The sequence below is a fragment of the Grampus griseus genome, assembly GCF_964374135.1.
Source record: "Grampus griseus genome assembly, chromosome: 8".
NCBI classification, from domain to species: domain Eukaryota; kingdom Metazoa; phylum Chordata; class Mammalia; order Artiodactyla; family Delphinidae; genus Grampus; species Grampus griseus.
This window is the reverse complement of record NC_139002.1, coordinates 62,820,000-62,834,242: the sequence shown is the minus strand read 5'-3', so window position 1 is coordinate 62,834,242 and position 14,243 is coordinate 62,820,000. Positions and strand designations below refer to the sequence as shown.

At 41.3% G+C, this 14,243-nt stretch overlaps 1 protein-coding gene across 1 annotated transcript; it reads right to left on the bottom strand.

The window, feature by feature from the left end:
* Window positions 1-12,471: 12,471 nt before the first annotated feature.
* On the bottom strand, window positions 12,472-13,836 carry RBMXL2 (RBMX like 2; the record flags this gene model as incomplete). The annotated part of the gene is made up of 1 exon (XM_082660297.1): window positions 12,472-13,836. The coding sequence occupies exon 1, from the start codon at window positions 13,621-13,623 to the stop codon at window positions 12,472-12,474; it is 1,152 nt and encodes a 383-aa protein (XP_082516423.1). The 5' UTR covers window positions 13,624-13,836.
* Between the last annotated feature and the right edge of the window lie 407 nt (window positions 13,837-14,243).

Genomic DNA, 14,243 nt, shown 5'->3' with positions numbered 1-14,243 from the left:
GGACGTTTTCTTGAAAACCACTGAGCATCTGAAAAGTGGGACTGAACTTCCAGTCTGTCTAAATGCCCAAGCTGATTATTATCCCAAGAATATTTCCCCCTAATTAAATATTATACAAATGTTTTGTTTTCCCAGGTCTCTAATTTTGGTGGAAACACCCACCATAATATCAACTGTAGAAGGTTTAGAATCTCACATAATAAGGTCTGGAGAAAAAGGCTTATAACAAATTTCCAGACTGAAAAAGAACAGATATATGTATATGCATAATTGAATCACTTTGCTGTATACCTGAAACTAACACAACATTGTAAAAATAAAATAAAATATATAATAAAATATATATAAAATAAATATTAAATTAAAAACAAACAAAAAACAAATTTCCAGACTAAAAAGGAAGGCTAAAACCAAACACTGCTGCATGTGGCCTCAGTAACAAAATAAAGCACAAGTGAAAACAAGAATGTTACAATGACTGAGCTGTCTGGCATAAATTTGAGATTGGCAGCAGAATCCTATTATGTATCTTGATACTATTGGAAAAGTAAAAACAGGTGGTACCATAATATAATGGAAAAATTAGGACATTTATGAATTTACAATCTCAAAACAGAAAAGAGTCAACGAGTTGCTGCCTGTGAGGTAGTTGGAGGATTCAGGTGAGGGAATGATTGAACAAAGGAATCAAATACTTTGTCTCAAGTTACATCCAGACAGCTGCCACCAGAAAGTGGTCAGTGTGAAAGTAGTATGTCTCCCAAGATTCTGACAAAGCTGAGCTTAACTCTGCATTTGATACCAAAAGTCACTATAGGATTTAAAAAAACATACATAATCAATTCCAATTCAAGATTCATTGCGAGATTTCTTAGTTCAAAACCAAGACTGGGGCTTCCCTGGTGGCGCAGTGGTTGAGGGCCCGCCTGCCGATGCAGGGGACACGGGTTCGTGCCCCGGTCCGGGAAGATCCCCCATGTTGCGGAGCGGCTGGGCCCATGAGCCATGGCCGCTGAGCCTGCGCATCTGGAGCCTGTGCTCCGCAACAGGAGAGGCTGCAACAGTGAGAGGCCCGCGTACCGCAAAAAAAAAAAAAAAAAAAAACAACCCAAGACTGAATATGATTGAGGGGTAAAATGCTAATTGTAAAGAAGTTAATGATAAAGTAATTAAGAATAGGCAGTAGCCAGCAGAATGCCACAACAGCCACCCAAGATGTCCTCCTGTGCTCTCTTTATATCTTTTCCAAGGAGGAAGTATGAAGTATGAGTTATAAAAAGATAAGAGACTGGGTGAAACTAGGGATGGTGTAGAGCTTCATCTCTGTTAAGTAATCTACATAATAATTTTTAATATATTTCTTCTCAATAAGTATTTTCTATAATTCTGAAATAGGAATGCTTATTAAATAGGGGAAAAACATACCCCATTTAGCATTTTTTCCTAGAACTGAGTCATGTGGATTGACATCATGGAGACCTGGGCTCTTATGCATTGGCCTGCCTGGCACAGGTGACTTTTTTTCAGGCAGTATAACTTTGGGCTCTAGAGGCCACTTAACTGCATTAAAATTATTACTCTACCAAATTTCTATCTCTGTAACCTTGGGCAAATTACTTACCTTCTCTAGGCCTCAGTTTCCTCATCTGCAATATGGGTATTAAAAAGGCATCTAATTCATAGGGTCATTGTGAAGACTAAATGAGGTAAATTATCTCAACATCTGCTCAGAGGAATCAATAAAAAATCTGAGTTATTTCTGTTACTATCATGAGAGCCAAAAAGGAAACTTAGAGATCACATAGGTCAAAATTATCTTAACCTCTCTCAATCTTTTATTTTTGAATTTGAAGAATACTAGGCTAAACAGACTAAATGACTGCATAATCTCTACCAATATTCTGATATTATCCTAAGTATATAAAACCTCTTTTTAAAAACCTGTATATTTTCTTTATAGTGATAATTTCCAAGATGAATTTAGACTTTAAATTTATTTTAAAAATAAAATACAACTGTAGTCTATATATTACTTAACAAAGCACCACAAAGTTCCTATTCTCATCCAATTTTTTCGTATCTTCTTAAAACTCATATTTCATGTCTTCTCCATCTGATAAACATACATGGTAGGGGTACTCCCTGTATTATGTTACATTATAATGCCTTATAAGGCAAAGGTGATGGGATGTCCATGATCATGGATCATGGGATAGGGGATCTCCGCGATTATGGAGATACTATGTAGATACTGTGTAAGACTAACGTTCTGTTCTGTTGTTATATAAGAGTCTGCATTAGCAGACCTGGGGACTCTTTTTCAAGCTTTGCAGAAATAAGTTGCCATGTTACAAGAGGGTCTGTGAGAGGCTCATGTGGCAGGGAATTAGGGGTGGCCTCTAGAAGCTGAGAGCAGCCCCTGGCTGACAGCCAGCAAGGAAACAGGGACGTCAGTCTTATAGTCTTCTAACAATAGGAAGATGAATTCTGCCAACAGAAGGAATATACATATGTATAAATATATACGATAAACCAGTAAATTTATTTCTTTAAATAGAAACAAAGTTTTAATCTTTATGCAATCAAATGAATAAATATATAACTTTGACACCTCTGCTTTTGAGCCTAAAAAATCTTCCCAGCCTCAAGATTATATAAAAACACACCTATATCTTCTAAGCTTTTTGCAGTTTCCATTTTTTACATTTAAAAGTTAATCCACCAACTAACAGGATGAAAAAAGGTCTGTGGATGGATGATAATGACAGCAGCACAACAGTGTCAACGTACTTAATGTCACTGAACTGTACACTTAAAAAGGATCAAGATGGTAAATTTCATGTGTATTTTACCACAACTTTAAAAATGTTTTAAGAAAAAACTTACCTAAAGAAAAAAAAGGTCAATTCATCTAGAACTTATTTTGGAGTGTAATGATAGGATATATAATTTTTTTTCCGAAGTCTACAGCCAATTGAATTAGCGTTACTTACTGAATTATTAATTTGTTCCTACAAATATGCATACTTGTATACCCTTGGATATACTTCTGGTCTTTTCAACTGTATGTAATGCTCATTATCTGATTAGATGAAGATTTCCAATTGCCTCTATTTCATTTTCATCTTATCCAGAAGAAAGACACCACCTAGCCATAAGGCCGTTGGCCCTGGAGCTTAGGGCAGGTATAAGGAAGGAAACATGAAGCCACAATCCTTAAGCTTTTGCTGCCATCTAGAGGACTGTTTTCATGGGTTAACCTCTGTTCAGAGTCAGACACCTCCCCTAGGAAAACACCTTTCCCCTTCTCAACCCACTAGGGCAATTTTAAATATAAAAAAATTAAGCCTTACCATGTACAGGATGGCCCTCTGCCTCCAACCTTTCTCTGCAGTCCATCTTTCACAGATGCCAGGGATATAATAGTCAAGTGCAGCTCAGATCACCACTCCTGTTTTCAGAAGTTTCAATGGCTTCCAATGGGCAACAGAATAAACTACATGTAAATCAGCAGGGAGGGAAACAAAATCAAAGATGAGGAAAATCCTAAAATTTACTACAAATGAACCTAGCAGTATTTAAAGTGGGTAACACACACACACACTAAAGAAGACTTTCTTTGTTTCAAGGAAAACTGAAATTCGCATCCTCTGGACAGCCTTCCTCTAATCAGAATTCATTTGCTGCCTTAGCACATTGCCCGTGCCTATCTCATAGCACTTATCTCTCTCTTTCGCATTCTAGGTAGTTAGATGCAGGACAACCTGTCACCCACATTAGACTGTGAATGCCTTAAGGATAAAGACAGCATCTGGTTCATCTCAGATCTAAATAGCCCCGATACCTTTAAGAAGAGTGACTTCCTCTGTTGAAGGTGAGTGTTGAAGGTGATTCTGGGATTTTTAAAGGGGTATTGTTGCATATGCAGTTCATTCCAGGGTATTAATCCAGATGATCCAGGCCTACCTCCCAGTTCCTACATTTTACCTGTTCATTTTTTTCTTATTTGTTTGAGCTCAAACTGATCTCATATTTCCTGCCTTTTTTATTTGTGGATTCACATTTTGGTATTCCTCATTTCTGCTCCCCTGTTAATCAACCTTAAGGTATGCCTTCTTAAATTAATGTTAGTCATTAATGTTAGTTAACATTAATGAATCATTAATGTTAGTGATTCATTTGTGCATCATCACTCATCTGTACAGCTTAAACTTCAGCAAAAACTATCCTGATGTCAAAAAAACCAGCAATATAATTATTAGAGAAACGCAAATCAAAAACTAGAATGAGGTACCACCTCACACCCATCAGAATGACCATCACTAAAATGTCTACGAATAACAAATGCTGGAAAGGGTATGGAGCAAAGGGAACGCTCCTACACTGTTTGTGGGAATGTAAATTGGTGCAGCCACTATGGAAAACAGTATGGAGGTTCCTCAAAAAACTAAAAATAGAGCTACCATATGATCTTACAATCCCCCTCCTGGGCATATATCTGGAAAAAACTGTAATTCAAAAAAATACATGCACCCCTATGTTCAAAGCAGCACTATTCACAACAGCCAAGACATGGAAGCAATCTGAATGTCCATCAACAGAAGAACAGATAAAGAAGATGTGGTACATATACACAATGGCATATTACTCAGCCATAAAAAAGAATGAAATAATGCCATTTGCAGCAACATGGATGGACCTAGAGATTATTATATTAAGTGAAGTAAGTCAGAAAGAGAAAGACAAATATTATATGATACCACTTATAGGTGGAATCTAAAATATGACACAAATGAACTTACCTACGAAACAGACTCACAGACATAGAGAACAGACTTGTGGTTGCCAAGGGGGAGGGACGGTGGGGACGGGATGGAGGGGGAGGTTTTTTTTTTTTGCGGTACGTGGGCCTCTCACTGCTGCGGCCTCTCCTGTTGCGGAGCACAGGCTCCGGACGCGCAGGCTCAGCGGCCATGGCTCACGGGGCCCAGCCGCTCCGCGGCATGTGGGATCTTCCCGGACCAGGGCACGAACCCATGTCCCCTGCATCGGCAGGTGGACTCTCAACCACTGCGCCACCAGGGAAGCCCAGAGGGGGAGTTTTGAATTAGTAGATGCAAACTGTTATTGAAAGAATGGATAAACAACAAGGTGCTACTGTAGAGCACAGGGAACTATATTCAATATCCTGTGATAAACCACAGTGGAAAAGAATATGAAAAGGAATGTTTATACATATGTATAATTGAATCACTTTGCATACAGCAGAAATTAACACAACATTGTAAATCAACTATACTTCAATTAAAAAAAAGAATAACAGGGTTATATTGTCTCATTTAAATTTCACAGCAATCTAGTTTTTACTCATCTGTCACAGCTTAATTCAATCATCACTTCCTTAAGGATGCATCCTCTGATGTCCTTCACTATACCAAACCTTTATTAAATATAGCATCTTATAGCACTATGCATCTCTTTCATAATGCTTACCGCAGTTAAAATTTTACATTTTTTAACCAAAGTCTATCTTCCCTTTTGAACATTAAGTCCCTTTGAGGCTTAATAATATCTACTTTTGTTCACCACAGTGTCTCCACTGCCAGCTAAGCCATAAGGATCATCTTGTCCAGAAGTAATCCCCAGCAGAGTGGCCTCACACAAAGGATTGGCCTTATGCAAGTTCAGTGGAAACTCGTTAAGGCCCAGTTTTTAAGGCAATCAATCCTGGTCAGCTGCACAGCTTGGACAACAGTTGCCACAACAGTCCCACAATCATGAACGCTGATGTAGCAAATCCTGCCACTAGTTTGCTGTCATACAGCTTCAATTCCAAGACTTTCACCCCAGCCCACTAACACCTTAGAAGAAGTGTTAGTCACAGTAACACCTTTGCAGTCCTTATTTATATTCTACTGTCTCTGCTTTCTCTAGTCCTTGACAGCTGGGCTGGCTAAAAATCTCCACCAGGGGTCTGTGTCCTCTTCTTAACCAGTCTGAAGTAAGGTAGATAGATTTTATTATCAAGGCCTCAACTTCTTCAAATCCCAACCATAAGCAATGAGTGACAAGAGGTTAAAGCGAAGGTTCTGTCATGACATATTGCTATTGGACCCTAACCCCTAACTATTCCTGGGTAGGGGCTGGTACTTCCTATATTGTGCAACCCAAAAGCCCCAGAGCCCAAATGTAGGAGTTCTCTCCCAAAGCTAATGTCTAATCCTGCTGGATCTCTGTGCATTCCCCTAGAATGCATCTGGGCAACCACCAATTGCTACTGCTCTGTTTCTGTGAATCTTCCTTAATTCAACAGCCATGTATATTTGCTGCTGTGCTGTTTGCCTCGTTCACATAAAATTATAAGTGATTGATATATAGTGGATACTGCATAAATACTGGCTCAACATTTGATCTAATAAGTAAACAGAGAGGTGAACAAACAACCTCATAAGGTGAGCACTCCTATCTCTATTTTACAGGTAAGCCAAACAAAGCAGAGGTAACCAGGCCCATATCACACAGTGAGTGAATGGTGGGTATAGGATGTGAATTCAGGTCTACCAGATTCCATACTACTTACTCTGAATCACTATACTCTACTGCAACTCACGGACTTCCTTAGGTGCACCACGCTCTGTGTCAACTGTAAGTAACGATAACAGCCACACTTTTTAAACTCCAGGCATCGTACTAGCTACCTGATTTATGAGATAAAGTCTAAGCTAATTATGCCAGAGAGTAATAATTCTAAATCCTACTAGATTTGAAGGAATCAAGGTCTTTTTTAACCTCTCACTTTTTAAAAATTGAAATATTTTGATGTATAATATTATGTTAGTTTCAGGTATACTACATAATGATTTGACATTTGCATAAATTATGAAATGATCACCAAGATTAAGTCTAATAACTTAATGTGTCTCCATACAACATGAGTATAGTATTATTGACCATATTCTTTATGCTGCATGTTACATCCCTGTGGCTTATTTATTTTATAAACAGAGGTTTGTACCTCTTAATCCTCCTTACCTACTTCATCCCCCTTCCCCGCCTGCCTGCCTTCCCTGAAGGAATCAAGGTCTTGATAATAACATGTCACTTCAAACTGGTTACGAATGGGACATTGAGCCTGCTGATGGAGGTTCTTGGTCACCTTAGCTGTCAAGAAGTTGAGAAGGCAGAGGCTACAGAATATAAATCAGGGCTGTAAAGAGTCAAATACATCTTCTAGATTTCAGGTTGGGTGAATACAGCCTGAATAAATACAATAAAACTCTCAGGTTGAACTCTTCTGAAGACTTCTAGTACATGAGCAATTTTACCAGTCAATGGCAATGATAAACTCCAAAGGAAAGTCGTGCTACTGCTGTGTGTAGAATGCTGTGGTGCTACCACTTAATGAACCCCGTTCATTCCCAGCACTGCGTTGTGTGTTTATATGCCTTATTTTAAACTCTCAATTTTATGAGATGATTATCATCATTTGCATATGAAAAAACCAAAGGTCAAATTTTTAAAAGATAATTGCCCAAGCCACATAAAATAACAGAATGTGGACTCATACGTATGACAAAAAGATTACCTTTCTACTGTAACAAGGAGCCTCCAAACATTATGAGGAAGCTATATTAGTTTTTCCTAATTTCTTCCCTAAAAATTCATAACACATCCTCAGATTTTTCATTATTCTTGAGTATTTTGTAAATATGATAGTTGAATACATTCCACAGGGTCATCATTGCTCTGTAGTTATCCTCTAGAGTTAGTTTACTTTTGTGCTTGATACCCATGTTCAATGTCACCCACAAAATATTTGGACTCAGAATCATCTTTAAAGAATTTAGATGTGCTACACTGTGAGAGAAATTAGCTTCACAAACAGTATCACTGCAAAGAGAACATAGAGGTTCTGAAAGGAATTCCACCATCACTGGATTTCATGTGTGCACAGCAAAAGCAACACAGGCTAACTCTGCTTGGTGAGTTTGGGAATATGCCCCAAAGAGGAGGACACAGTTAACTGTCCCCAAAAAGGAAACTTCTCTGGGGGAATAGAAGGATAATCACATAACCTTTGAGGTAAAGGTTAAATGGGAGGCAGCAGGGACCCCACATAATCTTAAGGCTGAGAAATGTTAGAGAGGTCCCAGGTTGGAGAAATACAGGCAGAAAATTCTTTGCCATCTTACCTGTCCTGAGGCAATGGGAAAAGGGGAGCTATTGACCTATAGGACACAAGTCTCCCTCCAACACTCTAGGAGAACCCCAGAATTCAGGTTGCAATCAGAGATGGAAGATGTTAAGGCCTCACCTGATGGGGAAATATTCAGCAATGCTGTCAGTTGCCACATGGACAGTTTGGTTGCTTCTGGAACCCTGTTTTGGACAGAAGGAATGTGGAGAAGGGGTCTTAGGAATAGGCTGAGACAAGCTCAAGATAGAGAACATAAAGGTTTTGGTTATGAGATGCACATTCCTTAAATTATACCCAGGGAGTCAGTCCTGCAAAACACTTGATATGCGCTCGCTCGCGCGCTCTCTCTCTCTCTCTCTCTTTCTCTCTCTCATGAAAGTGATTATAAACAAGATCTCAACTGACTAGCTCTCTTGCTTATTTTCCTACAAAGATAGGTCTAATACATTAATTTCCATTGAGGAAATATTGGGTCTGTTATATACGTACATGAGAAATCCACAGCCATTGTAAGCTATGATCTCTTGAGCTCATTTAAGCTCTGGCTAAGTCTTTATTTCCAAATGTTTGCATGTCACTTTTAAAAAAATTATTAGTAGTTTCAATAGCCATGAGATTACTCCTGAGAAATAACAATTCTGTTAACTGGAAAAAGGTTTTCATCGCTATTGTACTCCAAAAAGAATATCAAAGGGAAAACTGTACTATCAGCTAAGATTTGGTTCTCAGATATAAAAGTTCTACCCTTGCGGTTATCGTGAGCTAGCCATGAGCACAGTCTAGAATAGGAGGGTTCTATGAATTGAGTCAGAATAAGGCGTCATCCACCCAGAGGGAACAAATCTGGGAGGGAGAATCACTGTCAAGGTAAGACAGTTTCAGAGTAATAGTTAACATTTTTTTGAGTAGCCATTATATTCTGGTGCTCACTGAGCTCTATTTTTCATATTAAAATTTGTATTATAAAGTATTTAGAAATTATACAATAAGAGATGCCAATGTGCAGACCACAGAAATTTTTTTTTTTTTTTTTTTTGCGGTACGCGGGCCTCTCACTGTTGTGGCCTCTCCCGCTGCGGAGCACAGGCTCCACATGCGCAGGCTCAGCGGCCATGGCTCACGGGCCCAGCCGCTCCGCGGCATGTGGGATCTTCCCAGACCGGGGCATGAACCGGTGTCCCCTGCATCGGCAGGCGGACTCTCAACCACTGCGCCACCAGGGAAGCCCCAGACCATAGAAATTTAAGGTAACATTGTCATTTTTGCTTAAAATCCATCTCTTTTAAAGAGATAAAACATTACAAATTCAGCTAAAGCTTCTTGTGTATCACTCCAATCATATTTTTTATTTTTAGCACACCTATATTTACAGAATTTACCTTTTTCACCCAGCAAATATTTTGATATTTACCTATGTTGATACATGTGGATCTGGTTGATTCACATTAGCTTCTACATGGAACTTCACCGAAGAATGAATCTCAGTTGACCCTCTCCAGTAGGGTCTTTCTACCCTTTTAACATTCAAAAAGTGCTGTAAAGACCAATCCTGTGCATATCTCCTTGTGTACTTGTGCAAATTTCTCTAGGTCCTCTCCTTGAAGCAGATTTTCTGGGTCATTAAGGTATGTTCCCTCCAACTTTATTAGGCATTGCCAAGATTATTTCCAAAGTGATTGTGTCAATTTACACATCTATCAGAAAGGTATGAGTTCTTTTGCCCACTTTTTTCTTGGTATTTTTTCTTTCTTATTGTTTTCTAAGTATTCTTTTGGAAATTATTTCAATGCAAATAAATTGTTCCAATCTATGGTTTAATACTTCACTTTACCAGTGTCTTTTATCACAAAAAAAATCTTAATGTGGAAAATTATAACATTTTCCTCCTAGGTTTGTGCTTTTTATCTTAAAAAGAAACTCTATACCTCAGTGTGATATATTTTATTTTCTTCTAAGTGTTTAAATTTCTTTCCTCTTCACATCACATTTATCTTCAAACCAGCTAGAATGTATTTTTGCGTATAGTATTAGGGAATCTCTTTTTGCAGAGATAGCCATTAAAAAAAGTCCATCCTTTCACCATTGTTTTAAAGCTATCTGTCATAATACCATGTTTTCATATACAGCTTGGCCTGTTTCTAGGCTGTTTTGGTCTATTGATCTGTCTCTATTTGCCTGTTGATGTCACACAGCTTTACTAAATTACTATAATTTTCTAAGAAGTCTTGGTATCCAGTAGGGTAAGTTCTAATTTTTTTTTTTCAGAATTACTTTGCTCTTCTTGTTCTTTATTCTACCATATAAATTTTAGGATTAGCTAAATCTGCCATTAGTGTCTTTTAAAAAATCTATTTCTTAATAATTTGTTGGTAGTGAATGGGAACTATTAATTTTTTTTTCAGTTTTGTGGTTGATTGGCCAAATCTTTTATTTAGTATTCCATCGCTGATCAACACAAATATTTGATATTATTGGGGAAGAGGGGAGGGGTGCTGTGTGGCAAAAAAAAATCATGTAATTACACTTGAAGTTGTACTGATTTTCCAAATTAATCTGGCAAGGTTGAGAACGGTTATGATAAATTCTTCTGAACCATGACAAGACATGAATCTCCATTTATTTAGGCTTCTTTTATGTCCTTTAACAAAAATTAGCAATTCTTCCATTAAGGTCTTACACATTTTTGCCAGGTTAACTCGTAGATCTTTTTTTTTTGGTTGAGCTATTTCTTGCATTTGATCTTCTGGGCCACTATTGCAGCCTCTCCTGTAATTCACCTACTTTATTATTTTGTCAAAAAATCATGTTTTTAGAGTCATATATGTGAGTGTGTTACATTCAGGTCTCTTTAAGGACTTTTTGTTGTTGTTCAGGTGTTCATCTGTTTCTCTAGCAATTATCACACTGAACATGGATCCTATATTTTGACCCGATCCGTCTTTGCTCGTTATAGATCCTTGACTGTACAATTACCTTTCTTTCAGATAAACAGAGGAATTCACAGGAGCTAAATGGAAAAGGTGTTTCTTACCCTGTGCTTGGGGTGAAAAAAGGAGATTCTCATATTCTTGAGCCACTTTGGAGGAAGCCTCTGTGATCTTTGCTCAAGCCCTTCTCCCCACCATAAGAGTATAGACCACTCAACCCATGCCCTTGCCTTTTGTGGACAGGAGGACCTCATAACAGGCTGAGATCCTCAGATGTGAAATGCCAAGCTCTCAGAGATCCTCTGAGTTTCTGAGCTCTAATGATGCTTACTTTTGATTCTTCCACCCCTAGGGGAAGAATCCCAATTCTCCAATTCTCTAGAGCCAAGGGCAAGTAGCTTGCAGTTAGGAATCGAAGCTATCTGGATACCCAAATCCACCCTTGGTATATTTTCTACTTGTTTTTTAAAATTTGTTGGTGGTGAAAGGGAATGGTATTAATTGATTTTATGAGGGGCGTTTTGCAGTTTTGTGGCGGTTGGCCAAAGTTTTAATATAGTATTCCATCCTAGTTCAACACAAGAATGGTATTTTGGGGAGTACGGGAATAGGAGATTCTGCAGATTTCCAAAGAATAAGAAAACAGGCAAATGTGGCCAGCATTCTCCATTTGTTTTTTTAGACTTACTAAGTGAATAGAACTTTCTTTCGTTACATATACAACTGATCTAAGTGGTTTTTGTTGTTGCTGTCGGCTGTTTGGTTTTTAATACGGTTAACACTGAGATTCACTTTGAAAGACACTTAGAAATCTTAGGAGTAAAACACACCAATCCCTCCCCCTCTCCCAAAAATCTAGTTGGTTTGAATGGACAGAATGACCGAATTTTCCATTTTAGGTGTGCAGAAAGATCTTTGTAAAAGATCTTAGAACTTTAGGCCTCATTTATCAGGTGAATTTAGAAGGAAGGAAGCCTTTAGGAGAATTTCTACTTGGAAATATAAGAAAACTAGTACGCAGGTTCAAGTCGTATACTTTTAAATGAACTTGTTGAAAGAAACGTTAACAATTCCAAAACGCAATCAAAACAAGTTTTAACTTTTTCCTCTCAAGAGTACAAAAAAAAAAAATTATGGAGAGAAAGTTAACAGGAAATTCTTCAAACGTAAAAACAACTCTTCTTTGCGCTAGTCCTTAAGTAGTTACCATAGAACAGTCTCTACTTTTCGGCAGCTTCTTTGTAAAAACAACTCTTCTTTGCGCTAGTCCTTAAGTAGTTATCATAGAACAGTCTACTTTTCGGCAGCTTCTTTGAATGTAGATTTCGGTCCCAAGTCTCTTGGTGCTTAGTATCTGCTCCGGTCTCCCCCTCTCTCCGCACAGCTTCCCAGGCGGCCTCCGCCTAGTGGGGCCCTGCGGCCGGACCCGCTGTAGGACTCGCGCGGGGGCGGGCACCCCCTCTCCATGGACCGCAGCCTCCCGCGATCAGCTCTGCCTGCCCGGTCGCGGCCCCTCCAATAGCGCTCGCTCCGGCCGCCACCGTAAGCATCGGGCGGGCAGCCGCGGTACTCGTCGTAGCGGCCGCCGCCGTAAGATGGCGGGGGCCCCCGTGAAGGGGCGGCGCTGCGCGGGTCCCCGTAGCTCTCGAAGGGGTCTCGGTAGGAGCCTCCGCTCGGGTGATACAGGTAGTCGCGGTCGCGCCCCCCGTAGCCGTCTCGCTCACCGTAGCCTCTCGATGGACAGTCGTCCCGGGCGCTGGAGTGGCCGTAGTCGCGGTAGGTGTACTCTCTGGGCGAGGGAGCAAAACCCCGGGGGTCGCGGGCGCTCGAGTAGTCGCGGCTCGACGAGTAGCTGTCACGGGGCGAATAGCCCTCCTCCCGGGGTCCCAGGTAGGGGTCCCGGCGCGGGGGCGGCGGCTCCCGGCGCAGCGGGCCGGCATAGCCGTCTCGCCCCCGCGTGGCCGGGGGCCGCCCGTGTATTCCACCATTTCCGCTGCGGGCCGGGCCCGACGGCGCGGCCCTCTTCGGGGGCGGGCCGGCCCTGCGCGGCGGCGGCGGCCCGCGCTTCACAGGCAGCGGGGCCCGGGAGGACCGCAGGTAGAAGTCGCCCGCGTAGCCGCCGTCGTCCGCCGGCCCGCCCCGGGACTGGGGGCGCCGTGGGCCGCTGCCGCGGTCCCCGAGCAGGCCCCTCGGGCGGCTATGGGACGGCGGCGGGCCCCGCCGGCTGCTCTCGAACGCCGGCTTGGTGGCCTGGGCCACCTTTATGGCCTTACCATCCAGGGTCTTGCCGTTCATATCTCTGGCGGCGGCCTTGGCATCTGCCGGGCTTTCGAAGGTGACGAACGCGAAGCCCCTGGACTTGCTGGTTTCTCGATCTTTCATCAGGAGCACCTCGGTGAGGCAGCCATACTTGCCAAACGTGGCCTCGAGGATTTTCTCGTCGGTTTCGAGGTTGAGCCCGCCAATGAAGAGCTTCCCCGGGCGGTCCACTTCCACCATGTCTGCGGGTCGGGTGGTCAGTGGCGTGGGCGGCGAAGTCGAGGCACGGGTCTTGGCTTCCGAGCCCCGCTGGCCGAAGGCGGCTCCTACCGGTTGGGCGGCGCGTCGTCGCGGAAACCCCGGAACCACAAGTCGGCTGCGCAGGCGGAATGCTCCGGTTTGTGCCTCTCGGATCTAGTTCCCGCCGCCTGGCTGGCTCTTGCTGGTTGTGATTGGTTGGTGGTGCGGGGAGGGCCGTCCCGCCGGCAACGAGGCAAGTCGGCGGTTTTGTGACTTTTTTCACACTCGTTTACCTTTGGCCTGAATTCTTTCAGTCACTCCTGAAAAAAAGTTTTTCCCATTGCTCTTAATGAGAGGAATTTTAATGCGTTCCAATCCACGTTACCTAAAACCATATTCAAACAGAAAAAGTAGTTGAAAAAAATGGAATAATAATTTTAAAGTTTTAAAATGCAGTTTCTACGTAAAATGTGTTAAGAATAAGATGTTTTGCGTTGCCAAGGGGAAAGAGAGAAAATGATAAGTGGAGGGTTCTTTGGTGGTATAGGAAGAAGAGGGAGTCATTCTTTGGATGTGCCATCTTTCCCTCCTGCACCGTTTTCTTGCATTTTTCAACCTTC